The 26079-nt window shown below is 41.3% G+C and overlaps 1 protein-coding gene across 1 annotated transcript in view; it reads left to right on the top strand.

Annotated features, from left to right (window-relative positions):
- Col19a1 (collagen type XIX alpha 1 chain) overlaps nucleotides 1-26079 on the top strand; it is a 311078-nt gene that overhangs the window by 252824 nt on the left and 32175 nt on the right. The window contains exons 28-41 of the mRNA XM_057751349.1: nucleotides 2907-2942; nucleotides 3048-3101; nucleotides 3188-3241; nucleotides 4562-4603; nucleotides 7599-7703; nucleotides 7787-7840; nucleotides 8087-8140; nucleotides 13021-13074; nucleotides 14324-14377; nucleotides 17544-17588; nucleotides 19424-19474; nucleotides 19560-19604; nucleotides 20235-20261; nucleotides 23937-23990. Of these exons, the coding sequence (XP_057607332.1) occupies nucleotides 2907-2942; nucleotides 3048-3101; nucleotides 3188-3241; nucleotides 4562-4603; nucleotides 7599-7703; nucleotides 7787-7840; nucleotides 8087-8140; nucleotides 13021-13074; nucleotides 14324-14377; nucleotides 17544-17588; nucleotides 19424-19474; nucleotides 19560-19604; nucleotides 20235-20261; nucleotides 23937-23990 (729 nt within the window). The remainder of the gene's footprint in view (nucleotides 1-2906; nucleotides 2943-3047; nucleotides 3102-3187; nucleotides 3242-4561; nucleotides 4604-7598; nucleotides 7704-7786; nucleotides 7841-8086; nucleotides 8141-13020; nucleotides 13075-14323; nucleotides 14378-17543; nucleotides 17589-19423; nucleotides 19475-19559; nucleotides 19605-20234; nucleotides 20262-23936; nucleotides 23991-26079) is intronic.

The following is a 26079-nucleotide window of genomic DNA, read 5'->3' as shown; positions in this document are numbered from 1 at the left end:
AAGCAATGCTAAAATGTATATAGAAGCCCAAAGACCCTGAACAGCAAAGGCAGTCCTAGTCAGAAAGAGAAATTCTAGAAATACAATACCTGATCTCGACAGACACTGTAGAGCCATAGTGTCAACACGGCATGGTTCTGACACGTGAACAGATGTGTAGACCAAGGGAGGAGAATAACAGACCCTGAAATAAATCCACACTGCCGCAGCCACCTTAATTTTGAGGAAAGTATCAAAAATATTCATTGGAATACAAGAATAGCCTCTTCAACATAATGGTGCAGGGAAAACAGATCATCAGATCTACAAGAAAGTAGACCCAAATCACACACCATGAAGAAAAAAAAAAATCAGTCAAAATAAATCAAAGACTTTAATATAAAAACAGAAACTATAGGGGAAATATGAGGAAAAACTCCTTGAAATACAGGTCTATGCAAAAACCTTTCTGAAATGAAATCCAGCAGCGTAGAAAGCTAAAAACTGGCGAATGGGAAACTGTGAAGCTAAGAAGTTTCTGCTCCGGAAAGGAAGCAACCACTGGACAGGGGAGGGCTGTAAAGATGGCATCTCTGCGCTAATATCTGGCATCTACAAAGACTACAACAGCTAAATGCCAAAATAAATAAATAAATAAATAAATTCCCCTATCAATAATGGATTAATGAACTAAACAGCTCTTAAAAGAAAAAGCACAATAGCCAATCAATAACTTTTAAAGTGTATAACGTCCTTATCCATCAAGGAAATAAAAGTTAAAGCTGCTTTGGGGACGAGAGAGATGACTCATCAGTTCAGGTCTTGAATGCGTGAGCTTTCCAAGGAAGCGAGTTCTGCTCTTCTCAGCATCCGCATCAGGCAACCCACAACATCCTGTAACTCCAGTTCCAGGGCCTCCAACACCAAGACTCCCGTGTACACAAGTATTTATCACACACACACACACACACACACACACACACACACATCTCACCCCAGTCAGAAAAGTATCATCACCACAAGAGACAAATACTCTGAGAAAAAAGTGTAGCTCTTACACACAACTGGTGTGGATATTAACTACTTCAACATCTACAGAAATCACTAGGAGGTCTCCTAAAAGCTAAAACGAGAACAACCACATGGCCCAGCTATCCTGCTCTGCGACCATACCAGAAGCCTTCTAGCTCAGCCTACCCCAAAGAGACTGCACATTGATATTTATTTCTTCACTCTTCACAATAGCTAAGGGATAGAACCAGCCCAGGGGCTTTCTCGACAGATGAAGAAAACGTTGTGTGTGTACACCATGAGTTTTATTCATCCCCATAAAGGAAAAGGAAATCATGACATTTGCAGAAAATGGATTCAACTGGAAATCATTCTATTGTGTGAAATGAGCCAGACTCAGAAAGACAAATAGTCCATGTGGAATTCTGTGTGTGTGTGTGTGTGTGTGTGTGTGTGTGTGTGTGTAAGTCACATAAGTGAAATGGAAGCATGGGAGGGGAAGAAAAGAGAGAGTAATGGAATACATCTGAGAGGGAAGCAGAAGGTGTGTCTTGTGGTGAGAATGGAGACCACCAGGAAGAAAACAGGCCAGGAGGGGGCAATGGTGGAGGGAGACCCATCGGAGCAATGTGTGTGTGAAAATGCCAGCGTGGAAACCATTATTTACACACTACTTTAACAGTTGATAAAACATTATGTCAATAACTCTTTAAACAGGTAACAAGTTTATAGGAAAAAATACCACAATAAAAAGGCAACAAAAGGCTTAGATAATAACGATGTTATGAATATTTTTAAATAAGATAAAGAACCCAGCAAATGCTGGTACCAACTGCTTTAAAGGAAAAAAAAAAGATTTTAAAGATGGGGTGTCACTACATAGGGATAACTGGCTAATCTCACTGCGTAAGACTGCCTGCCCTGGAACACACAGAAGTCAGCCTGCCTCTGCCTCCCGAGTGCTAAAACTGAAGTCGTGTGCACCAGAAATTCAATGACTCAAAGATATGCATAACCAGAATGAATGTCATTGGGTTCTTGGCTAACTTCAGCCTCACTTGGGTTTTTCCAAACCTCAGCACTCCAGAAGAAGAAAATAACTGCAGGTGCTATTAGTTAGCCATTGACGCCCACCACTAAACACTGGACCCTGCTCTTTCTTAAGAGGAAAATGAGAACCCGCATGTGTTCGTACCAGGTTCTATGCTTTCATGTTCTAGCTGTTAGCTTGGTGCTTTTGTGGTACTCCTAACTGTGGAAGAGTGTGTGTCTCTGACTCTCTTGCTTGCTCTTGGGAATCTTTTCCTCCTGCTGAGTCACCTTGTCCAGCATGGGCGTGGGGGATTTTACCTTGTCTTATTGTATCTTGTGCTGCTGTGTTTGGTTGTTGTGTCTTGGAGGCCTGCTCTTTTCTGCAGAAGAAACCGAAGTGGAGCGGGTCTGAGGGAGAGAAGAGAAGAGAGGGAGTTGGGAGGAGTGGAGGGAGAGGAAACTGTGCTTGGAATTGTATTGTATGCAAGAAGAATCTACTTTCAAAAAAAATAATAAGCAAATAAGAAGAGAAAAATGAGTCGACAAAGAAAGGAAAGGAGGCTTAGGTTCCTGAGCCCCATGGGCAATTGGTTTCTGACCTGACAGGATATGAACACATTGCTTGCACACTTATGAGTGTAGAGCAGCAGAGTGGAATAAAAGAAACATCCAAGTAAGTGAGCAAAGTCTTGTGCTTCAGCCTTGAATATCTGGTTCTTTAACTATGGCTTGAGGTCATGGTGAGCCCACCAGAAACTGGCTGCAAGACTTACAGAGTTTGCAGATTGTGCAAGTGCCAAACCTCGTTTTTCTGCTAAGAAAAGGATGGGGCATTTATGAATATCCCTGGTAGAAGTTAGATAATTCTCTCTCTTTTTACCCAGGGCTCCCAAGGACCCGCCGGAGAGCCAGGTATTCAGGTAAGTGACTTCACTAAACTACGCACAAAAGAAGTTCAGTTTCCTTGATTGCCGGAAACTGCTCAAAAGACAGTCCTAGCAACATTGTTTTCTTCATTTTTCTAGGGTCCTCGAGGTCTGCCCGGATTGCCAGGAACCCCAGGGACCCCAGGGAATGATGTAAGGACCTTTCCCCAGCTCCCATCTGTGTCCATTGTAATCAGCTCTAACTTGCAGAGGTTTGAATAAGCGACTTCTGTTTTTAGGGACCTCCCGGGAGAGACGGGATGCCAGGCCTTCCAGGCCCCCCAGGTGACCCGGTATGTAAGCAGGCTTTGCCTGATTCATGTGTCTTTAATGCACCCAGAAGTCAAACAGCCAACCAAGCAAATTTTGCTGTCCAAACTAATTGCAATGCTCTGTGACTGCTTGGTGATTTTGTTTATCCCCATTATTTTGTAGAGGGGCGGGGGGGTGGGGGGGATTCAAGCTGGGTCAGCATTATTGTGCGTGTGTGATGAATTCTTATTTCCTAAGGGTATAATTCAGCTGTACAATTTTGCCCCAGGCTGAGCCTTAGCATTTAAGGTCTTTGTTCCATGGAAAATTGAGATAAAACAGATAGCCACAATTTCTAGTCTTTCTAATGCTGGGTGAGTAAATGAATTTCATTTTTCTAAATGAAAGTTTGCAGGTAAGTTACCTCCAGTGTGGTACCTAGCCATTGATTGAGTGCCCCTGAACAGATGCGATGATTCAATTATGAAAATTGGATTGAAAATTTCAGAAAAATGCATTTAGATGCTAACCGTGTGTTACATAGCTTTATTTCAGGTTAAATCTTGCTATGAGTGACAGTAAGTCCCTTTCAATAGCCTCAGCTCCAACACTTACAGTTTTGAGAGGCCACATGGCACACGGCATTGAGTTTTGTATAATAAAATCCAAATCTGGCTCCTCACTGTGTCTTCTCAGAGTCTCTCCCCTCCCACACTGCTTGTGCCTTTGAGCCCTTAGGAGCTGCATGCGGCAGCATTATCTGGCTTTCTTTACTTCCAATGCTGAATCACATCCTGTCAACTGTCACTCGGGCTTATACAGTGGTTCTGAAAGGACATGTGAAGACCTGTGGCCCAACCACAGCTCACGCTCCCCAGGTGTCTGTCTTGTCCCTACTTAAGCACCTTTAGAATTTCTGTAAGAGCTAATTGTAAGGCAGACTCCCCACACAATCTTCCTATTTCTCAGCCACCTGATGAGTGATTTCCTTTTACCAAATGATTAAATAAAACATTATATTACTTAAAACCAACAGCACAGGGAAAGCATAAAGGTTACCTTGTCATGAATCTCTAACATACAGGTGTATGATCAAAGCAATGATACATGTGAGCTCGCATGATCTTGCTGACGGAACAGTGACTGTTCTCACATTCTGGTTCCAGCCGTACTGTGTGTGAGTTTCATGCCCTGAAACATAAAGCTAAGCCAGTGAGCCTGCTGGTTAGGGTCACCATCTCCAAAGCAATTGGCATGGCACTTTAGGAACACATACACATATCAACTTCTATGTTCATGTTGTATTATGTTCATGTATATGCGAATAGCCATGGATTTGAGTTTCTCTCTCTTAACTACAGATTGCACTTCCTCTCTTGGGAGACATTGGCGCCTTGCTGAAGGTATTCTTTTGGTATAAAAGGAATTGGATGTTGGTGTTTCAAACGGTTAAAAAGGAACTTTCTACCAAAGATAGAATAACTGCTCATCCAAACAGTTCAAATTCTGCTAGAAAACATTTAAGACATAAGAGCATGCATGTCTTATTATAGCATATAGCATTTATACCAATCTTCCCCATTCCCTTCTTTCCGGGTCCACATTGTGGATACGGAGATGGAGAAAGACAGTACTGAGATGACATACAGGAAGGGTTGACATCGTTGATACCTTAAAGTAGATCCTGCCTCCTCTCAAGCACTAGCTTTCTCTTCCTTTCTCCAACCCCCTCTGGCTCACTGCCCTGAAGCCTGTCTGCCACCCTCTCAGCTCTGGGCAGTCTCAAGAAGAAAGCCAGTGTCACTCACTTACAGATGGGGTTTTTATATCATGGAATTTTACAAAATGAGCTATAAAATTCCAAAGCCAACAATTGCCCTAACAATCTGTTACCCTGTTAAACAAAAATTATCTCTACTGATTATCCATCCCATAAAGTACCTCAGGCGAAACATGATGGCACACACCTGTAATTCCAGCCTTTACGAGCCTGAAATAGGAGTATAAGTTTCAGTCCAGCTCTAACTGTGCAAGACACACACACAGAGGCATGCACACACATACTCACACACACACATACACACACTCTCATATACATGTACACACACATGCATGCACACACACTCACACACACTCATGCATGCACACACACTCTCACACACATACTCACACACACGCACACATGCACACACATACACTCACATACACACACACACGCACACATGCATATGCACGCACTATGGCTACCATTTTTCTTCAATACTTTGTTATGTTTTATCAGTAAGACTGGGGGTCTGGCAGTGGGTAAGACTGTGTTTATGTAGTCTTCCGTGCTGTCTAGTAAGAGTGGGTGATCCCAAATGAAAATGTAGGCCTTCATTTCACTCTGAGATTCCCTGTCTTTGGATGAACAGAAAGTGTTAAACTGTTAAGTGTACACCACTCACACTTAACAGGTAATTTCACTTATACAACTGGTGTTTATTCTCATGATTTGCCAAATGACATACATGTAAACATAAAGAGTTATAGCATCGAATCCATCAAAAGACATAGTCTAGTCTCAAGAACAGATAGGTAAATATATGTAAGTATAAATATTAATATAAAAACTTCTGGCCAGGAGGTGGTGGTACATGCCTTTAATCCCAGCATTCTGGAGGTAGAGGCAGGTAGATCTCTGTGAGTTCAAGGCCAGCCTGGTCTACAAGAACTAGTTCTAGGACAGGCTCTAAAACTACAGAGAAACCCTGTCTCAAAAAAACAAAAAGGAAAAAAAAGAAAAAAAACTTCTGGAGGGGTTATTAGGAACTCAAGGAAAGCAGCATTTTCTTATAATATGGAATATTTGTGAGGGTTTCAAAGAGCTCTCATATTGAATTATAATTATATGTCAATCAGTGCAAACTTACTAATTTCTTTCCCATTTAGTCTTTACCAAAATGTTATGAGCTCAGGCTGGAGGACCATTCTCATTCACTGAAGATACTTGAAACCCCAAGTAGCTGAGTAATTTGCCCAGATACATAGCTATTAAGGGTGAGACTGACACAGGAATACACGTCCTCGGGTATTAGACCCCAGATTCTTTGTAACAACTATAATGTTAGAAATGACAAGATTGTAGGAATTAGATGCTTGAATCCTTGAAGGATGAGAAATTTGTATACTTAAGCAGAACTAAATGTTCTGATAAAGTGTGGGGTGCCTCACAGAACAGACAGCAGACTGAGTGGACTCTTCCAAGAGGAGAACCAGAGCCTCAGGGGTCTCGAGGATGTGAGGAGCTGACGGTCTTGCCAGGGCAGCCTCCTCTGACACATCCCAGAATCATCTCGGTAAGGATCTGAGTCACAAAAGAGCAGACAGGTGGGATACAGAGAGGAAAGCTTGGCAACTGATCCCAATGAGCTTTACTCAACAGAAGAAAGGGGGGAAACAAGTAGCCCCCACCCAAACCCCAAATTCCAGAATTTGATTTAGAGATTGACCTGTGGACGCAATTTAATAACATAATGTTAAATCCTGACCCTGGAACCCAGAACACTCATTCAAGCTCCAGACCTGAGCCTTTCACAAGCTGTCAGCGGCTTTCTGCTTGTTAAGATGCCTTCGGTTGGAACACTGAGAGCGCCTGGCCTGATGCTAACCCCGAACCATCCCTCCCAGCTTTTCTGGGTTAATCTGTATGCAGGTCTCTTAGAAGCAGATTGAGCACTGGCTAGTGATGAATGCATCTTAATCATTTCTATAAAATAATATTGAGTCATTTTTCAGAAACCTTTATTAAAAATCAGTTTCCTTTGCTTTATCTAACTGAAGAAAATGAGACCGTTATCAAATAAATCTAAGACGTTTCTGTTGAGTTAAAACAATTATCGTTTTTTATCATTTTTTAATGTTTTTCCTATTTTACTAAATACAAATTCCACTAAAATCATCAGTGGAATCATCTAACTGAAAATGTTTCTGAAATCAGTATCTGAAGGTTTTGCTCTATATTGGCAAAACATATGTGTGTGTGTGTGTGTGTGTGTCCAAACTTTAATAAGACTTCCCTTCCTAAAACTGCTGAATAGTTAAAACTTAGATTGTGTTCTCAAATTATATTCCCCACCCCTACTATTTATTTGGAATTTTCCATTGAAATGGTAGCAGAGGTGTGTGGGTGTGGTGTTTTGTTTTTAAGTAAAAGTTCATCAATGTTGTAAAGGAAGATTACAGATTAGGCTTGTCCAGTGTTTACCTCAAAAAGCCATCTTTCAGATTGGACAGACAGTCTCTGACGGTAGAGCGGCCTCCCAATTGCTTGTTTGACAAGGGTGCAAATAGATCAAACCTCAGCTTCATAAACAGGTTTTAGGAACCGCTCAGTGAAACTGTCTTTATGCTCGTTAGAACTTCTGTGGCAACTGTCCAGCCAGTGTTCCCGGGCTGAAGAGCAACAAAGGGGATGAAGGAGGCACTGGGGAACCTGGAAAATATGATTCAGCAGCCAGGAAGGTGAGAGGTTACTGGCATGCCTGTGAGTCCTGCAGCACACCCACTGGGTGTCCTCCTGCAGATCTGACTCCTCTGTCTTCCAGGGGGATGCAGGACCACGGGGTCCTCCAGGAGTCCCAGGCAGAGAGGGGCCAAAGGTAAGAAAGTCCTCTGTGAGATTCTAACTAAATGAAACATGGAGAATTCTATTTTTAAAATATCCTACTCCTATGAAACTTACCTTGCTAACATGGGGCAAAGGGCACGTGCAGATGATGCTATTAGTTTATCCCATCGCCCGGTGCAAAGGACACAGCCCAAGTGCTCTGATGGGAGACTTTTTCCCCATTGTTACAAATAATACTGAACTTGTCCAGTGTTAACTGAAGTTGCTGTCTTTTTAGGGAAGCAAAGGAGAGCGGGGCTACCCTGGAATGCATGGGGAGAAGGGAGATGAGGTAAGAGGCTCTCTGATAAAACACTCAGCTACTGCTTCTCTGTATTTGATTCCATAAAGGAAAGACACTGAGTTTTCACTAATGCATGTTCAATGCTAAGGCCATTGAAAACCAAGAACAGTTAGATGTTTTAAAATGACACATTTTTGGTACTTATAGATGCACATTTATCTCCAATGGTCTTGATGTGGAGGCACAAAATAAGGCTAATAATTAATATAAAAGTTATGGGGTTTTGTTTTTAGGTAGCGGGTAATGATCAGAGTTCTTACAAGAAAAGAAAGAAGAGTGAACTTACAAAAACAAACCTCAGGATAGCAAAGAGTTGGGAAGGTTAATGAACAGGCATAGACCCGAGGGCCCAGCCAGGGGAGACCTCTGTGCCCTGACTGAACTTTAACACCCTTGGGTTTCTCCATGGCTCTGCTCAGCTTCCAAGTGCTTGGGAGAAATAAGCCGTGCCAGGCATCTATGCATACAGGTTGAGGTCAGCAGCTCACCCACCCCAGGACCGAGCACCCAACTCAAACGTGCTTTCGAGATAATGGTGTAAATTCCTGACTGTAAACCACAGTGATGCTTAGGATATCCTTCTTGTCCTGCGTAATTCACATTAACTCTTAGAAAAACCAATTAGAATGATGAATCGCTGTTAGTCTAAACAGTTTTGGTGCTAATCGTTCCTAATGAAAGTAAGAAAGCCATCTGGCATATATTAACCTTGATGGTAGTGTGGGAAATTATGACACTATAAAGTCCATCTATTTTCCTGCTTAGAACTGTATTTCACATTACAAGTTATCATCATCTATTATTGTTTTTATTGATATTCATTGCGTTCTAGAAACCTTTAGATCGGCCTGGGATTGTTTTGCAAGTTAAAAAAATTAAAGAAGAAATACAGCATTTATTTTCATTTCTAAATAAAACATTAAAGGCATTTGTGTTTTGAAAACAAGTAAGAATTGATGAGCTTTTGCTTCCTGGAGTTGCACAGAAGGTTCCGGTGAAGCAAAAGCACAGTAATGGGCTTTAGCAGGCAGGTAGGTTAACTGCCTAGATCCCAGAGCTGAGCTTTAGAGGCAATTCAGACAGTAATAATAATAAAAAAAAAGATTGAGAAATGATTGCAATTTGTGACTCTGTTAAATTCACTAGACGTTAAATTTTATTGATTCTGTAGGTATTTCGCGGTCTTGGTAAGCTGAACCCATGGTTAATAGTCGTTGATATTTTAGTGTGGTCTTTCTTAGGTACGCTCTGTGCACTCTTTGACATGGATCACACGAAATCTGCAGAGGATCCATTAGAGTTCAGAAGGCTCTTTTCCCTTGTTCTCCACATCATAAGCATAGCTTGAATAAACCTGGCCCAACATACTGTCTTAGTCCAGTCTTTTGAAAGGAACAAAGCAACATAACTTTGATCTTTCACACATATCAACAACAGCAAACATAATTGCATTATCTGCCTGAACTCAAAGAATACCTTAGTTACATTGCTTGTTGATTCATTTAAGTGAGTAAAATGTTGACCAACTGGCCAACAAGCTATTCTCTCTTAACAGATGTGCATTGTGTCTAACATTACGAAACCACAGACATCTATTCCTCATTCTGTGGAAAAGGTACAGAGGTAGAGCATATCTTTTAGAGCTTTGATTTTATAATCATCAATAATTTATTAAGTTAGAGGGATGACTTGTCAATCCTCAGAAGTGTTGGAAGCCAGGTTCTCCACCTATGTTTCTGACTCAGCACCAAGTTGCAAAGGTGCTAACAGAGCACCGATCCTGCCCTTATGAGCCTCAGAAAATTCTTTTTTGGACTTATGTATTCATATAATAGTTTATGAAAATAAATGACAAACAAGACATGAAAATATCATTCATCGCAAAGTGTACAAATGATGGCTTGAATACCTATGCAATAGATTTTAATTGTGCTTGAATCTGGCACTATGTACTTAACTTGACTGTCTTCATCTGGAATGTCTGTCTTCTTCAGTGGCCGTCTGGCCTGACAATATCATCTCATTGCCCTTTGGGCCGCCATAGGAACTTTCCACTCTTATTACAAATTTCAGGTGGCTGAGAGGAAGACTGCTGAGAATGATGGTTTTCACTTATGCAGTGGGGTTTATTTTAAAGTTTAATGCGGCCATCAAAGGTTAATGAGTCCCATGCTTATACATTAGACAGCCTAAAACCTCACTCAGCATCTCTGGACTGACTCAAAGTTGAGACGTAAAGTAGCAGAGAGAGGAAGAAATATGCACATGCGTACCTGAAACAGGTGTGTGTAGAAAAACATGGAAACGTAGATGTTCCAAGATAAAGAAACTTAGGATACATGTGCCTAAACTTCGGTCATTGAAAAGTACCATTCCCCATAGAAAAATTTCCTTTCTACTTATAAAATTAGAAATCTGTTTATAAGCTCATGAAGATAATGCTAGGAAAATGAAGAGTCAATCCATCATGCTGATGGAATGGTCCACACATGCACAGGCGTGTGTGCACACAGCCAGCCAGCCAATGGGGTTGGTAGAGCCTTGAAGGAAGAATGACTGTGTTCTTTAACACAAATATGCAGGAGATTTCCCCCAAGACTTAGTATGTGAGCCATTCCTGCACACTCAAGGAGAATCTTTCAGTATTTCTGCACATCATTTCTGTCTGAGTTACCATGCTGTGCTGTGAAGAGACACTATGACCAAGGTTATTTAGAAAATAATATAATTGGGGGCTTGCCTTGCTTGCTCTTTCAAAGAGTTAGTTCATAATCATCAGGGCGAGGAACGTAGCAGAAGGCAGGTGGGCATCGTGCTGGGGCAGTAGCTGAGAGCTTACCTGTTACCCACAAGCACAAGGCAGGGAGAGAGGGAAACCCAGCCTGGAATGGACTTTGGGTACCTCAAAGCCCACCCCCAGTGACTTACCTCCTCCTAATCCTTCCCAGACAGGCCAACCCTCCTAATCCTTCCCAAACAGTTCCACCACCACCCCTACTAGGGACCAAACATTCAAATATACGAGCCCATAGAAGCCATCCTCATTCAAACCACCATGGCACCTCATGAATAAAGCTGAAATAACTTGTGATCCTATTTAGAATTGGAAGAGCTGAGCTTGTTATCCCTATGGGTGCAAAGAACCTTTATCCAGCTCAGTCTTACTGATGTTTCATAAAAGATGCAGTCACTCTCCCACAGCTACGTCATCTGGTCTCTATAATAAGTATAAAAATCATCATTTAAGAACAGTAGACAGAGGAGTCATTATAACAAATAATATTAAGGCAGTTAAAAAGAATATTTTATTCGATAAAGGGGATTAAATCTTGAAAGAATGGGACCATTCAATCCATAAATTGGGTCTGGCTTTGGTTTGGTTGTATGGTTGGGTTGGTTGGTTGGTATTTACAGTGCCAGGGATCATAGCCTGAGTTTCATGACTGATAGGCAAGTGCTAGACCACTGAGCTACAACCCAGCCCTTCAGTCTAGAACTTGACACATCTCATGTTAATCTGAAACAACAAAAGGGCGATTAATTTATCTTCTCTGATTAAAAAGTGATCTAAACCTCTTACAGAAAAATTGGCAAAGACACAAAACAGTAGAAACCTAAACCTTCTGTCAGTTCCCACAACACACTGAGGTGGTCATTGGAATATTATGGATGGCCCACAATTCAAACCTCAAGAAACCTCTGAAAATCCTGGAAAACTCACTCAGGCTGACAGTGAATTCAACTAACGGCAAAGTCTGACACAAACTCACACAGGTCTGGTCTGTCTTCTCATCCTATCAGAACATCACACTCTGCTATGGAAGTATTCGTGTGTTTTTGTCCTGTTAGAAATACTTCTGCAGACACCAGTGAGGTCTCGCCACACCACTCATAATGGATGCATTGCTAGCGGTTTAAAAATTTAGTCTCTCCTATATAACATTTGTGACTTTTATTTTCCATGCCATCCAATGGGTTTTCTAGACAGTAATTTGGTAATTGTGAAACTATCATTATTATGGGTTTTACGGGATGTATTCAACTAATATCCTGCAGTAGAACACCTGATAAAGAAATAAAATTTCTTTACAAATTTCTTCCCAAGTATAAACAAATGTTCCAGCTTTCCAAGTCATACCCATTTAATTATTATCCTGGCAATCCATGGAAGGGGGTGGGAAAAGACCTTCACTTAAGCCATATTTTTTCAGGTAAACTCACAGGTGAGATTTTTTTTTTCTTATAGTGAACTAAACAGATAAACTAAGTATATTGTACAGCATTTTTTTTCTTTGCCAGTAGCTAGATGAAGCTTTGGTGCAAGCGAATGTTTGCCTACCGGTATTATACCAACCCAAAGCCTGTATTTGCATGTTTTAGTAATACACAATTCTCAATAATACTACTGCTGGTTGGTGGGTACAGAATGTCAAAAATGTTCTATGGATCACCAACAGATTCAATTACCTTTGTTAAATATTCCGTGCCATGGCATGTTAGCTTACCACACCTACTCTTTGAACCTGGTATTTAGAGACCGGAGAGATGTCTCAGAGGACTTTCTGCTCTCCAGAAAACCCAGGTTCGATTCTCAGCCCCAAAGTGGTGATTGACAACTATCTGTAACTCCAGTTATAACGTGTTCTTCTGGCCTCTGCAGACAACAGACACACACGTGGTACCCAGACATACATGTAGGCAAACACCCATACAGATAATTTTTCATTTAAGTAGTTATTTACAGGTTTGCATATCAAGTTTCTTGATTAGTTAAGGTCTATGATTAATTTTCAATAATAAAAATATTTGACTTGCAAAAATGATTTGTTTCCTAGAATCAACTTTATGATAGAAACTGTTTCTTCCAGGGTCTTCAAGGAATTCCTGGCCTCTCAGGAGCTCCTGGCCCAACTGGACCTCCTGTAAGTATTGATAAGACTATTCTCCTCACAGGTCACACCTGTAGGAATACTACAAGGTACATTAGTATTCCTGGGGCCTCCATGCTCCGTATCTCTCCGTAGATCAACCATTGCTTTGCAGCCTCCTTCAGCACCTCCAGTTTTTTTCTAAGATCAGTTAAGCCCGCTTAGTGCTTACTTTCAAATTTTGGTGCTAACATTGGACAAGAGATTCAGATGCAACACAAGCTGAGAATTTTCCAAAGAAAAACAACAGGCTAAAGATTATCAGCTTTAATTTGTTTTATTCCTATATGTGAATTTTTTTTTTAATCTGTTTTGCTGCCCCTTGAACACAGCAATATGGCCTCTGGGTTATCTTGTTTTCTGGAACAGAATATGTTATCTTTTCCAACCTGCCAAACCAAGTCTCTTATTTGGAGTTTATTTCTAAGCAATTCTCAGGGTCAATTGCCAGGTAAAAGATTGGACACACAATCACACTTGAGTTTCAGACCAACAAATAATGTTTGTATAAGTTGGTCCCAAATAATGCATTTTCCTGACTGAATTAACTCCCCTCAGTTGATGTCTTGACTTCTCTGTTTCTTTCTCCTCTTAAAGCTTCTATGCCAGGAAATTATTTTTATCCCTCAATAGGGTGATCATTCCTTACTGTTTTGAATCATGGGTTTGCCATAATTAAGAGCTTATCATTTATGCTTGCACCTCAGTATGTCAAACAAACTTGCACAGTAAAACTTAAAATTATAGAAGAGAACTGAAAAAGAATCCACAAGAGTTATGGTTCATTCTAGTCTCAAAGAAGAATTAAACTTATTTTTTTGTTTTCCTTTTTACAATGCAGATCACATAACTCAATATGCACATTGTTAATTCTGCCCAGTCTTAGAGTATTTAAAATGTTGATCGCTACCAAAATTATACCTCATTTAGAAAGACATAATGTTATGTAAATTGCCATTTAAACAGCAAGACTAAATTCTTAAGTGTATCAAAAGGTTCCAATTAAGGTCATTAAATGTGTTTGGCCAAGGTGAAAAAAACCCACAGACAGAAATTTTACCCTTCCAAAGAGTTATCAGGAGAATACAGGTGCAGTATCAGCTTGAAGAAATATAAACTTGTAGAACTGGTTTAATTAAGATTAAATGACCTTCAACATGGGTAAGTTTTAGCAACCAACTTCCAACATCTTTTGATCATTGACTTGTTGGCTCTATGACAAACTCAGCTGTCCATTTCACAGGGCTTAACAGGAAGAACTGGACACCCCGGTCCCACTGGAGCCAAAGGTGACAAGGTACAGACGAAAATGGGGCTTGGGTTATGGGTAAGGTGGAACCATTTACTGAGAGATCCATACAATCAAGAACAGCCTACAAGAGCAAATGGCGTCAGGAAGTGGCCACTCGTGAAGTGTGCGTGCAAAGATGCTGGTGTAAAAGTGGGTGTGAGCACAGGTGTATTCCCAGAGGAAAGTAAGATGAGAGAGAACACTGGGGTGGGATTTAGAAAATCCAAAGTAAATTGGGAGCATGGAGACTTTGGGAGAGGGTTCAAGAGGAGAGGGGAGAGGCAAGGAGGGGAGCAGAGAAAAATGTAGAGCTCAATAAAAATCAACAACAACAACAACAAAAGAAAATCCAGCCGGGCGATGGTGGCGCACGCCTTTAATCCCAGCACTCGGGAGGCAGAGGCAGGCGGATCTCTGTGAGTTCGAGACCAGCCTGGTCTACAGAGCTAGTTCCAGGACAGGCTCCAAAGCCACAGAGAAACCCTGTCTCGAAAAACCAAAAAAAAAAAGAAAATCCAGGAACTGGAGAGCGAGACTAGACCATGAGTCTGTATGGAAGAGTGACTGGTCCAAGTCTCCTAAAGAGATATAGGTCAGCTGGATTGATTATAGCATACCAGAGAGTTCCAGCTGTGCCTGAGTCTTAATCTCTTGGGCTTTTATAACAAAAAATATTATAAATTGTTTCTAAACAGCGCCTCTCGCAGCCTCAGAAGCTGGGAAGTCCCCAGTCAAAGCACTGTAGCTTTGGCAACCGCTGGGGCCCATCTTCTTGTTCACAGAGGGCATGTTCTAAATGAGTCCTTGTGTAGTTCAACTGTAACTCAGCTCTCTTGGGCTTCTTCATAAGGGCACTGATCCCATTCATGAAAGTTCCACCCCGTGACCTAACTGTCTCTCAAAGGGTCCATCTAATTCATCACCCTGTGGATTGGATCCATGCTGTAAGTTTGGGGGAGGAGTGCCCAAACATTCTGAGCAAGCTCTCTGGCTCCAGATGCCATACCGGCTATAAAGACAATGATCAGTAACCAAAGGTCTTGTGATACAATCTGGAAGTGCTGGCCCTAGAAGGCGATAGTGGGAAGTCACTGAAAACGTGCTCCTTGGGAAAAAGAATGTATTCTTTACTCTAGCTGCTATTTCAAAATATCTGAGACAACATCAAAAGCAGGAAGGGCTTGTTCTGGCCTACAGTTCATAGCATTCATCACAGCAGCAAGATCATGGTAGGAGGAGATCCTAGGGTCACCCTGCATCTGCAGGCAGAAGCAGAGGAAGGTGAATGCTGGTGCCATACACTTGTTCGGTTGGGACTCCAGTCCGTGTGATAATGGTGTCCACATCCAGTGTGGGTCTTCCCCTGCTCTGCTAGACATTTCTGAAAATGTCCTCACAGACACACCCGGAGGTGCGTTTCCATGGTGATTCTAAATCTCATCAGCTGGGCAGTGAAGATGAAACACCACAGCTCACAGGTGGCCGTACGTGCTGTGTTAGGGAGGGAAGACCAACCGCAAAGAGCACCAGGCTGTCCGGGTGTAGGATCGAGGGTGGCGTTACAGTGACAGTCCAGGCATAGACTCACAAATGGTGAAATAGCTAAAACTATTCAGGTTAAGGAACTAAGTGCCAAGGGGCCACATAAGCTAGCTAAGTGTCTCCTGCACACTTGCCAGGATGCCAGCTCCCTGAGCAAAATGGATCACGGTGGTGTCAAGGAGCAAAATATCCCCCAGACACTTAAATGAAACAACCTTCTTGTTCTGAAGAGCCACTGCACATTTTTATCCTGCTAATATCTTGAGAATCTTTCTCTGCTCCAGCAGCCTTTTTTTTTCCCCTCTCTATTTTCTATGAAAATTCTTCTGTCCTAGATTGGCCTTTGAAGTTAATGGGAATTCCACACTGAAGTGAGCTTGAGGGCACCAATGAGAATCTGACTTCTAATTGTGCCAGGAAGAAAGAAAAGAAGTATTCTCAATAGGCACACGCCGTTGACTCATGAGCACTATGACGTAATGCTCTAAAGGACATTGCCGGCAGTCAGCAGGACAGAGGATGTCCTGGGGAGACAGTGGCCATCGATACAATGTGCTTACTCAGTACACACATTCTCAGGTGGTGCATTGCGTGAGAAACACCACAGCTTCTTTGAACTGATAAATATATGATTGGTGATGTTTTGTTATGAGAAAAAGATGACTGTTGAAATAAAATCGTCTGCCAAATTCTGAAAGAAGACTAGCATCCCTCAAATTTCCTGGACACTGTGTGTTAGTCCCTCTGGATACTCTGTCCATTAACCATGTGCTATCTCTGTCCCTGATAACCACAACATAGAAAAGTTTGTAAAGGTACCGCTCTACAAACAATGCACAGATATAGGAACAACTGACCAAAAGCCCAAAGGGGCTCCAACAATTGCTGCCTGTGAGCTGGTAAGGAGTCTGTGCTTTGCAAAAGTCGTTTTCCAAGTCTCAGTTCCAATCACAGACTAGTCATTGTTTTATAGTAAGCGATTATTGCAGTGCCCCTTTGTTTTCAATTTGTGTCTCCTATAAACAGAAACCTAAGGCTATTTAAATGGTATCAACAAATAAAATTAACAGATCATTTCTCTTAAGTGGTGCCATACCAAAGTCACTTCGTCAGTAAGACATGACTCACCTGGTTGTAGAGTTTGATATTAACCAACAGGTATGACACAGGTGTGATTTGATACTTTGGCTAAATTTGCTAGAATGCACTCTCTGGCTCCACAAAGCTGAAGCTGGTGGAGGTGAAGCCAAGAGTGAAGGCTGGTGAAGGCACAGTCTTAGAACCTGCAATCTGCGCATGAACTCTCCCCTTCTTCCCCATGTATACATAGGAGGAGAGAATCCCCCACTGTACTCAAAGCCCAGAGCAGGTCACCTAGCTTGTCTACTCCCAGTGAAGCTAAGGGTCCTTCCCTAGAGTTCACACAGGTTGGAGAGAGGCATTCACATTCCTGGAGTGGGAAAATGTATTTCACCAGGCCAAGGAGCAAGATAAGCAGAATAAGACTGCATGGCAGAAGCAATACTATAGGCCATGGTGATTTTAGAATACAGCTCTTTAAACAACCGGGATCACAAATCTCGAGTGGAAATGTCCAAGTCATTCATTTGGTCCTGTTTTTCTCCTGCAGGGCAGCGAGGGGCCCCCTGGGAAACCTGGACCTCCTGGACCCCCTGTGAGTTGTTTAAGATTTACACTTTAATTCTGTGCACTTAAGACTCATAAGGCAGATGGTTTAGATGCTTGCAAAGCTACGTCTTCTGAGTTTCCCTATGTGTGTGTGTGTGCGCGCGCGCGCGCGCACGCACGCGCATGTGTGTTATGTGTGTGGAGTCAGAATGCATGGCTGTACGCTGGCCTGCCTCTAGACTTCCTACAAAGGATGGAGAATCATTTGACTAACCTATACCATCTCAGAAAATAAAAGGCCTTTAAAAGGACGTCCTTTCTTTACCATGCAATTCGGACTTTCAAAGATGCTGTGTATGTTCACCAGTGAGTGATGTCTGAGAAGTGAGGAAATTCTCCTTCTACAGCATGCAGTGAGAAAAAATGCTTGAGAGCCCTGGACGTTTGCCCCCATGTCTCCACAGACTTGTATTTTTTTAGGGAAGCTGTGGGGAGGAGAGAGGCCACTCTGTGGCAAGTCTGCCCTCGTGTGGGGCCTTGGTCGAAATGCAGCAAGCCTGAGGTCCACAGCCATTATTTCCCCGCATTGCAAATTTAGGAGAGAGAGGTAGTGTCTCGCGCGGCAGCCTTCTAAAGCTGATGTTAGGAGCCTGCGTACGGTTGCACGCTTTGCACACAAGCTAGCTGCTCGACTCTCTCTTTTCTTGAACGTGTTCTTCATCTGATTCTTTCTTCACAAAGGAGCAAGACAAAATTCCTGGTGTTCTGTTCTAAAATACGCTCCTCTTCTCAATGGAAAAGGAAGAAAATTATATCAAGAGACTTGTTTTTTTTTAAATCAGGCTTAATAAATCTTCCTCTTGTCTCTGGATTCTTCAAAAATAATTCATTTCTGAGAGAGATTGTACATCTTCTCTGGGAAACTTTCTTAGAAGTCTCTTAAGTCCCTTACGTCTTTTCCAGGCATAGCATACTAAAATATAGCCCCTGCTCAGTTATTCCCCAATGAACGAGAGCAGAAGAAACAGGCAGAGCTTTCTCTTCCCTCCCTGCTGTTTTGCAGATGCGTGAGAACTGTGTTCACTGGGCACACTACCATTATCCCCAAGCGGCAATGAAATGATGGCTTCTTTGGTTTTGCTTCTGAGATATTAAAAAAAAAAATACCAAAAAATGAAAACACACACTTGGATATTTAATCTAAGACTTTGATATCCTTTCTAGGTGCTTCCAAACCGAAGGTTTCATGTGCATTTTCCCCATGCTAACATGGATGGAAATTTTCAAGCTGCACTATGGGTTCTCTTTTCTTGCTCCATATTCACTTACAGGTTTTTTGGGAGGAAGGAGCAAGCGCTCATTCCCCAGGTATTAGGGATGTTTTTGTAGAAGTGCCCATACGGGACTGTGAGTGAAGCTGTCCTCCAGTTCACCTCAGTTTTCCGTTTGGTTTGAAGATACTGTAGGAAAGCCTCACTTTGCAGTACCAAATTGTTCCCTGTTCACATCTTCATCAGTCTTACTACACGGCTGCCTGCAGGTCAGCAGGCTGTAAACACGCAAATTGGCGACTCAGAAACTGAATTTTAATGAGCAAATAATATTTCCCCTCTGAATACATTAGTGTCTCGTCTGCAGACTTGAACACTACTCAAACCCCAACGGGAAACATCCAGGTGCTCCAGGCGTGGCCCAGGCTCCTTTTTTCCGCTTTCCCGTTTTGAGACACTGAGACACGATGATAGCTTGTTTATTATTATATTAAATCCACTTTAAGTATAGAATAGAAAAACCTAAGTAAAAATTAATATCAGAGGAATGCCATTTGGTAAAATGACTGAGGTTGAAATGCTCACTTCCGCATCTTCTTTCTTCCCTAAGGGTGTCTCGCTCAATGAAGGAAACGGCATGAGCAGTTTGTACAAAATCCAGGTATCGCCATGTCTAGTTACCTGCGATCATTTTCCCCTTGTCGGGTTCTGTATTTTCTTCTCATCTGTTTTCTCTTCTTTTGAAGGGAGGAATGAATGTTCCCAGTTACCCAGGACCCCCGGGACCTCCTGTAAGTACAGATGAATATCTTGAAGTTGCTTTAGCTAGACCACAGTAATGATTGGTGGGGGGAGGGGGGATCTCTCAAGCTCACTGAAAACTGAATGTCACAAATGTAACCAAATTTTACAGACAGAGTAAATAATAAGTGAAACCAACTTGAATAAAAGAAAAATTTCACCAAACCTTTCCAATGGAAAATATTTAGCATAGTGCCACTTTTTCATTGCCAAGCTCAGTTCTAATCAACATCTAATCATGCTCATAGAAATAGCAACATATTGCTTCTTTAGAGTTTTTTATTGTGAGTGGTGTGTATGTAAGTATATGCATGGGATATACATGCAATGCCTGTAGAGGCCAGAAGAGGATGCTACATTCCCTGGAGCCTGACCACCCATCATGGGTGCTGAGCCCTGAACTTAGGTACTCTGGAAGAGAATTATGCACTCTTAACCAGTGAGCTGCAATTCCTCTAGACCCCAAGTTGCATTTCTTAATTTTATTCTTCAAATCCAAACTTCAGCAAAATATGTACCATCCTTACATTTGTTAATGGGCATTTGAAGAAAAAAATGCTTCAGATTCTGTAACTGTGTTTTCATAACAATTAAGACATCTTTGTATACTTTTCTTCTAGGGCCCAAAAGGTGATCCCGGCCCAGTGGTATGTATGCACTTACCTCTGTATGGTAGCCTTGGTTAACACCGCAAAGGGGTACCAAGCAAAGGCGGCCTGCCATCTTAGCTGTGTCTCAGTTAAGGTGTCAGAGACAAGCAAGCAGCTGGAGATATGCCAGCTAACACATCCTTTGTTTTTAGGATGCATTAGTGCAGATGCTGTCCCTGCCCTTGAGGTGCGACTCTTTCCATCAGCAGGTTTTAAAAATCATCCTCTGATGTAGGAAGGCACATATAAGGCTCTTGACAAATGGGACGCTTCCCTCTAATGGCCTTCTTTTGGTGATTGATTCAGTTTTAAGTAGCTCGTGGAAGAGAAATACTTAAGGGAGAGAAATTTCTTAATATGTCTGACATCTCGCCAGCCAGAAAAGGGGAAAGGACTGTTTATTTACTTTGCATGTCTCGGGCAATTATTCTGCAGGGAGTGCAGACTGTCATAAACCTGCTTATTGAGTGGAATATATCCGGAGGTTAACACTCAGCCAAGAAGGAGATTGTGTCCTCAAGCTGCCCAAAGGGTGATAATCGTTCTCAGCATCTCTCTCAGCCGTGGAGCCTAGCGACAAAACTTCTGCCAAATTCAATTAGATTCCCTTTAACCTTTGGCATTTCTTTCCCTGCCATGTCCTTTTCAAGCAAATATTCCATCCTTCATGTTCCATTTGTATAGCCTTTTAGCCTTCGAGGAGAGAATTGAAACTTAAATGTCCCTAACACTGAAACAGGCTTTCAAACCACTTTCTGTTGTTCTGAAAAAAAAAAAAGTCCTTTTTTATTATAATTGAAGTTAGTGAAACTGTCTGAATAAATGTTAAACCAGAAAAGAGATGAACCATAGAAAATAACTTTTACTATATAAATATATTTTCAAAGAGAAGTTACCTTTGTTACTGAATGATATACACATAAGATGTCTATTTGATTTACCCAAAAATAATTACTTCAAGTCTTAAGTACTATATTCTGAATTCCAAATATGTTATGTAGACGTTCCTTTTCTTTTGTGATTTGTTACTCTTTCTTTGCTTGCATCTTTGAAAATACTATTCCATGTGTTCATCTAGAAACATAGTGTTCAATTTTGTTTCTATTTTTCATCTTATTGATAAAAATTCCCTTAGTCTTACTTTCTTACAATCTTGTAGAAGAGCACCCCTTTGAGTTATACAGATAAATTCAGACTTCTCACTGACATTTCTGGAACATTCTTTCACGTTCTCACATTAATAATTGTAGGTTAAGGTGAGAACATTTTAAAAACATATTATACTGGAGAATAAATTACAATTTATTAGTGCTGGAAAGTAGCTGGTCAAAAACTAAGACCTTTTGAGTAAAATTTAAAGAAATTAGGCCCCATGTCTCTTAGCTTCATCAGGGCAAAGAATAAAATGTAATTGAAGGTTAGTCTCTGTGTTTAGAATATGAACTGGAAATATGGACTCATGGAATTAAACATTGTGTGAATATTCATACAACATGAATACACCCCTTGCTATTATCATCATCTCCCACCCACGGTGTGCTGGGTATAGAAAAACAGCGCCCCACAGTACAGAATAGACCAGGAGTGGAAGGACTGTACCTTCCAGCGCACATTTCTGAAACCCCAACACAGGTGGGCAGAGGAAATGCACTCCCTGGGTATCCTTCACGTTCCATGACACGCTCAGTCAGCTGTGTGCCACTCTGACAAAATACTGAAGATAAACAACTTCGAAGGAGGAAATACTAGTTTTGATGGACGGTTTCAAAGGTTTCAGTCCTTTGTCACCTGCTCTGTTGGGCCTGTGGGGAGTCAGAGGACCAGGGAACACTTCGTGGGGCTAAGTTGCTAGCCTCGTGGTGGCAGGAAACGAAACACAGTCTTCATTTACAACCATGCTCCATCCCTAAAACCTGTTAAACTATAAATCTCTAGTGGGTTAACTGATGAGGTCAGAGTCCCCAGGAGCCCTGCATCTGTGTGCAAGGGCATGCAGATCAGCCGTTAAACTCATGCACTTTGGGAAAATAGTTAAGATTCAAGATATAACACATTGCAATAATATTCTTCTGAATAAACCTCTGTAGAGAAAGAGATTGCCTTCAGCTGGATATACTAATAATGTAATGGTTTCCTGATGCAAAACACTTTTTTTCAGTTATTCAATATCTACGTGATTTCAATTAGTTAATTATTATCTGCTCCCAAACAAATGCTGATTAATTAATTGCTTACTTCTTCTGTTGTAAGGAAAGACTGCCGGAAGTGTAAACAAAGAGATGGCATGGTACCAGGATATATTCGACGCATCGATAACTCAGGGCCTCCTGACACAGACTTTCACAAACTAAAGTCTGAACACCTTTTTATTTTTTATTCTTGTGACTGACAGCTTATTTATTAGTGAACACTAAAAAAAATGTTTTGAAACACAAAACGTACCAAGTTGTATGTAATAGAAGGATAAACAATAATGGTTGTTACAGCTTTTGAAATATTTTCTAGCAGAACTGTATTTTATGCAAAAATGCATCTACAGAGAATACAGTTTGAAAGCTCTCTTTTCTAGTGTGTTTGTTTGTTTGGAGACAAGGTCTCACTTGTAGACCAGGCTAGCCTGGAACTCACAGTGATGTGACCTCTGCCTCTCGGGTGCTTGGATTAAAGGTATGCACCACCACACTGGCCAGGATTGTGAGCCTTAAAACATCTAGTGTCCTAAGAAAATATTTTTAGCTAGAAGTAATTAATTCACAAGGAATTGTCAAATAACTCCATTTTACTTATTTCTCTATGTTTCTAGAGATTTGTTTATGTTTCTGTGCTTGGTTTGCCTGATACGTACATGCATCACATGGATGCTGTACCCACAAGAGGCCAGAAGAGGGCATCATACCCCCTAAACTGGAGTTACAGGTGGTTGTGAGCCACCTTGTGAATGCTGGGAACTGAACTCCCATCTTCTGCAAAAGCAGCCAACTGTCGAGCCTCACTCTGGACCCACTCTTCATCTTTCTTGGTCGAAATGTTTTTGTTGTTGTTGTTGAAATCAGCGTTTTTCAACAGATTTTTCCAAATGCTAGTTAAAGACCAACAGACTGGGACCATGCAATAGAACATACAAAGTTCTGGTCTATCCCCTTTCAGTACCTGTCAGCTTGAGCACTGCCTTAAATTATTGACAGTGCCACTCCTGGGGTTATCTTCCTAAGCATTTACAATCCATGCTAAGGATGCTACCGTCTGCTTCGAGAGCTCCACTTCCACTCACTCTTTTTTCCCCCCACTCACTCTTAAACAGTCTTAAAAATCTTATTAGATAGTAAGCTAGCAGCCCCAGGTGTCCCACAAATTGGCAAACTTTATTAAAATCTGCTTCCCATTCTTATCCTTACTGAAATTGGAGTTATTAATATACTACAGGGATTCATCCTGATTAGATTCTTAATCAGAATAAAAATAATTAATCAGAAAACAGACTCACGCCTGTAGAATAGCTTTAATTCCCGAGCTACGTTCATATACCTAAGGCCTGAAAATAGAGGATGCTGTTCACTAGCCTGGTTAGAAATCAGGGCTGATGGATGTGAGCAATAAAAAGACCTCAACTTTAAATCATTGCTTATAAACCTTTGGTCATTGCTCCTGCATGCTTCGTTTTCCCATTTACAGGGAGAGCCTGGTGCGATGGGCTTGCCAGGACTCGAAGGATTTCCTGGTGTAAAGGTAAGCACAGAGGCAGTGTTGGTTCAATATTAAAATATGTATGCTCACCTACTATTATGCCAATAACTGCTTTATGTTTATTAAGTTTAGGAGAACGAAACAAGTCAAGCTTTTATACTTACGGGGATTGTTTTCCAGGGAGGGGTACAGAAACTAACGGGGAATGCACGATAAAAAAAAAAAAAGAATATGCTACAGAAAGAAATTAAAAGTAGAACAGGTTAAAGGGCATCACACGTGCTTGGTGGGGGTGGAGGGTCCTTCAACGTCAATCATATGATATCCCAGAAAGCAAGAGCTGAACAGTGACTTAAGCAAGGTGAGTTAGCCACGTCCTCATAAGTCTGAAGAAAGAACAATTCATGAAGCAGAAACCACAGATGTGAGACCCGGAGACAAGCCATCAGCTCCAGCGATAATGGGAAGGTCAATGCGTGAACGCAGAAGTCTTAGATAGGAGGTCTGAGAAGTGGGGGTAGGGTAGAAAGGTGACCCCAGTATATCAAACAGTCCTGCTCATCGTGGCCACTGGAGGAACGGTGCTGGCTGTGCTCTTAGCTACAGGGGATGGAAGAGACGGAGGTAAGCTCCGGCATTATCTAAGATTCTAGCTCCCTTTCTGTCGCTGTGATAAAATAGTCTCGGCAAGTGCAGCTTGGAGGAATGAAAGGGTTTCCTTGGACACACTTCCACATCACACTCCATCATCAGGTGGTCAGGGCAGGAACTCGAGCAGGAACCTAGAGACAGAAATTGAAGACATTATGGAGGAATCATTAGCCCTAAGGATCTAGAGGAAAAAAGACCAAATCCACAAGTGTCCAATTAAAGCCAGCTGTATTTTGGGGACTGACCAAGTCAGCTGTCTCCCCCTAAGTCAGGATTTGAGAAAGCAGCCCCTGCTGACCTCTTGAAGTCCCTTTTATAGGAGAGATACGATGTTCCCAGAGGTGAGAGAGCTGGCTGTTATACATTGTAAAAAGGATACAGTGATAAGAAAGGATCAAGGGTAAGGATGGACATCATTGTTGCAAGCAGTTTAAATCAGATCTAAGAACCAGGAGCTTGTTCCTGATTACAAATAAAAACCTTAACTTGCAAGAAGTTAATACACGACAGATAGGAGTTTATTCTTGAACTACAAACAAAAACCTTAACCTGTACAGGACAGTGACTTTTTAATTACAAGGACAAAGAGGAAAACTGCAAATAGAACTCTTAACCTACAAGGTATAGCTTTCCTGTTTGGGTCTCCCATTAACTCACAAGGTATATTATTCCCGTTTAGTCACCTTAAGTTTATAAATTATGGCATGGTCTTACGCTCCATATCTCTTTATTTCATCAAGTCTTCTTTTACATCCCTAAGCAAAATTGTGAGGCTTTTTTAAAAAAAAAACCTATGGGTTATGCTCAATAAAATTGCCATTTTGCTCTCCCACATGTCATCCCCAGCACGGACAGCACTGTCTACCACATCTGAAACACACTGCCTCTTGAAGGCACCCGAGTCATTCTTGTTTTCAGAGCAATTGCATGGGATCTTCTGACCGATCATTGGAGGAGAACTACAGATCTTTAGTTCTCAGTCTTTCTTATTCTAACCCTGCATCCAACAGGAGTAGGTGAAGAAGAGATTCTCAGGAGATATTCAATGTGATTAATCTTTCAGGTCATAGTAGTAATTTTTATTATGTGTAGAATTTTAAATATTGACTAACTTTATCTGTTAGAATGCATGGCTTCCTCTTGAAATAAGCCAAAGTAATATCATAAATAATGGTTTTCATTAGAACTATGAATTACTTTGTTCTTTAGAGGATGAAAATATAATAGGTTGAATTGTGTATACATTTTTTCTGCTTTTCTAGTTTTCTTCATACAAGTTAATAACAATAGCACCTATTATATTCAACAAAGGCTTTACAAATCCAATTTCTTTTAATTGTATACATAAGTATTGTATTTACAACATTTCTACCCCTTCCTCTTTGCCTCCAATTCCTTTGCCCCCCCGCCAATTCATGCCTTCTCTTCATTATTACTCACATATATAAACAATTTATTTTAAATGTAGCCTGTTAGGCCA

This window comes from Chionomys nivalis, chromosome 19 (genome assembly GCF_950005125.1).
Source record: "Chionomys nivalis chromosome 19, mChiNiv1.1, whole genome shotgun sequence".
NCBI classification, from domain to species: domain Eukaryota; kingdom Metazoa; phylum Chordata; class Mammalia; order Rodentia; family Cricetidae; genus Chionomys; species Chionomys nivalis.
The sequence above is the reverse complement of the archived record's forward strand: the minus strand, read 5'-3'. Positions and strand labels throughout refer to the sequence as shown.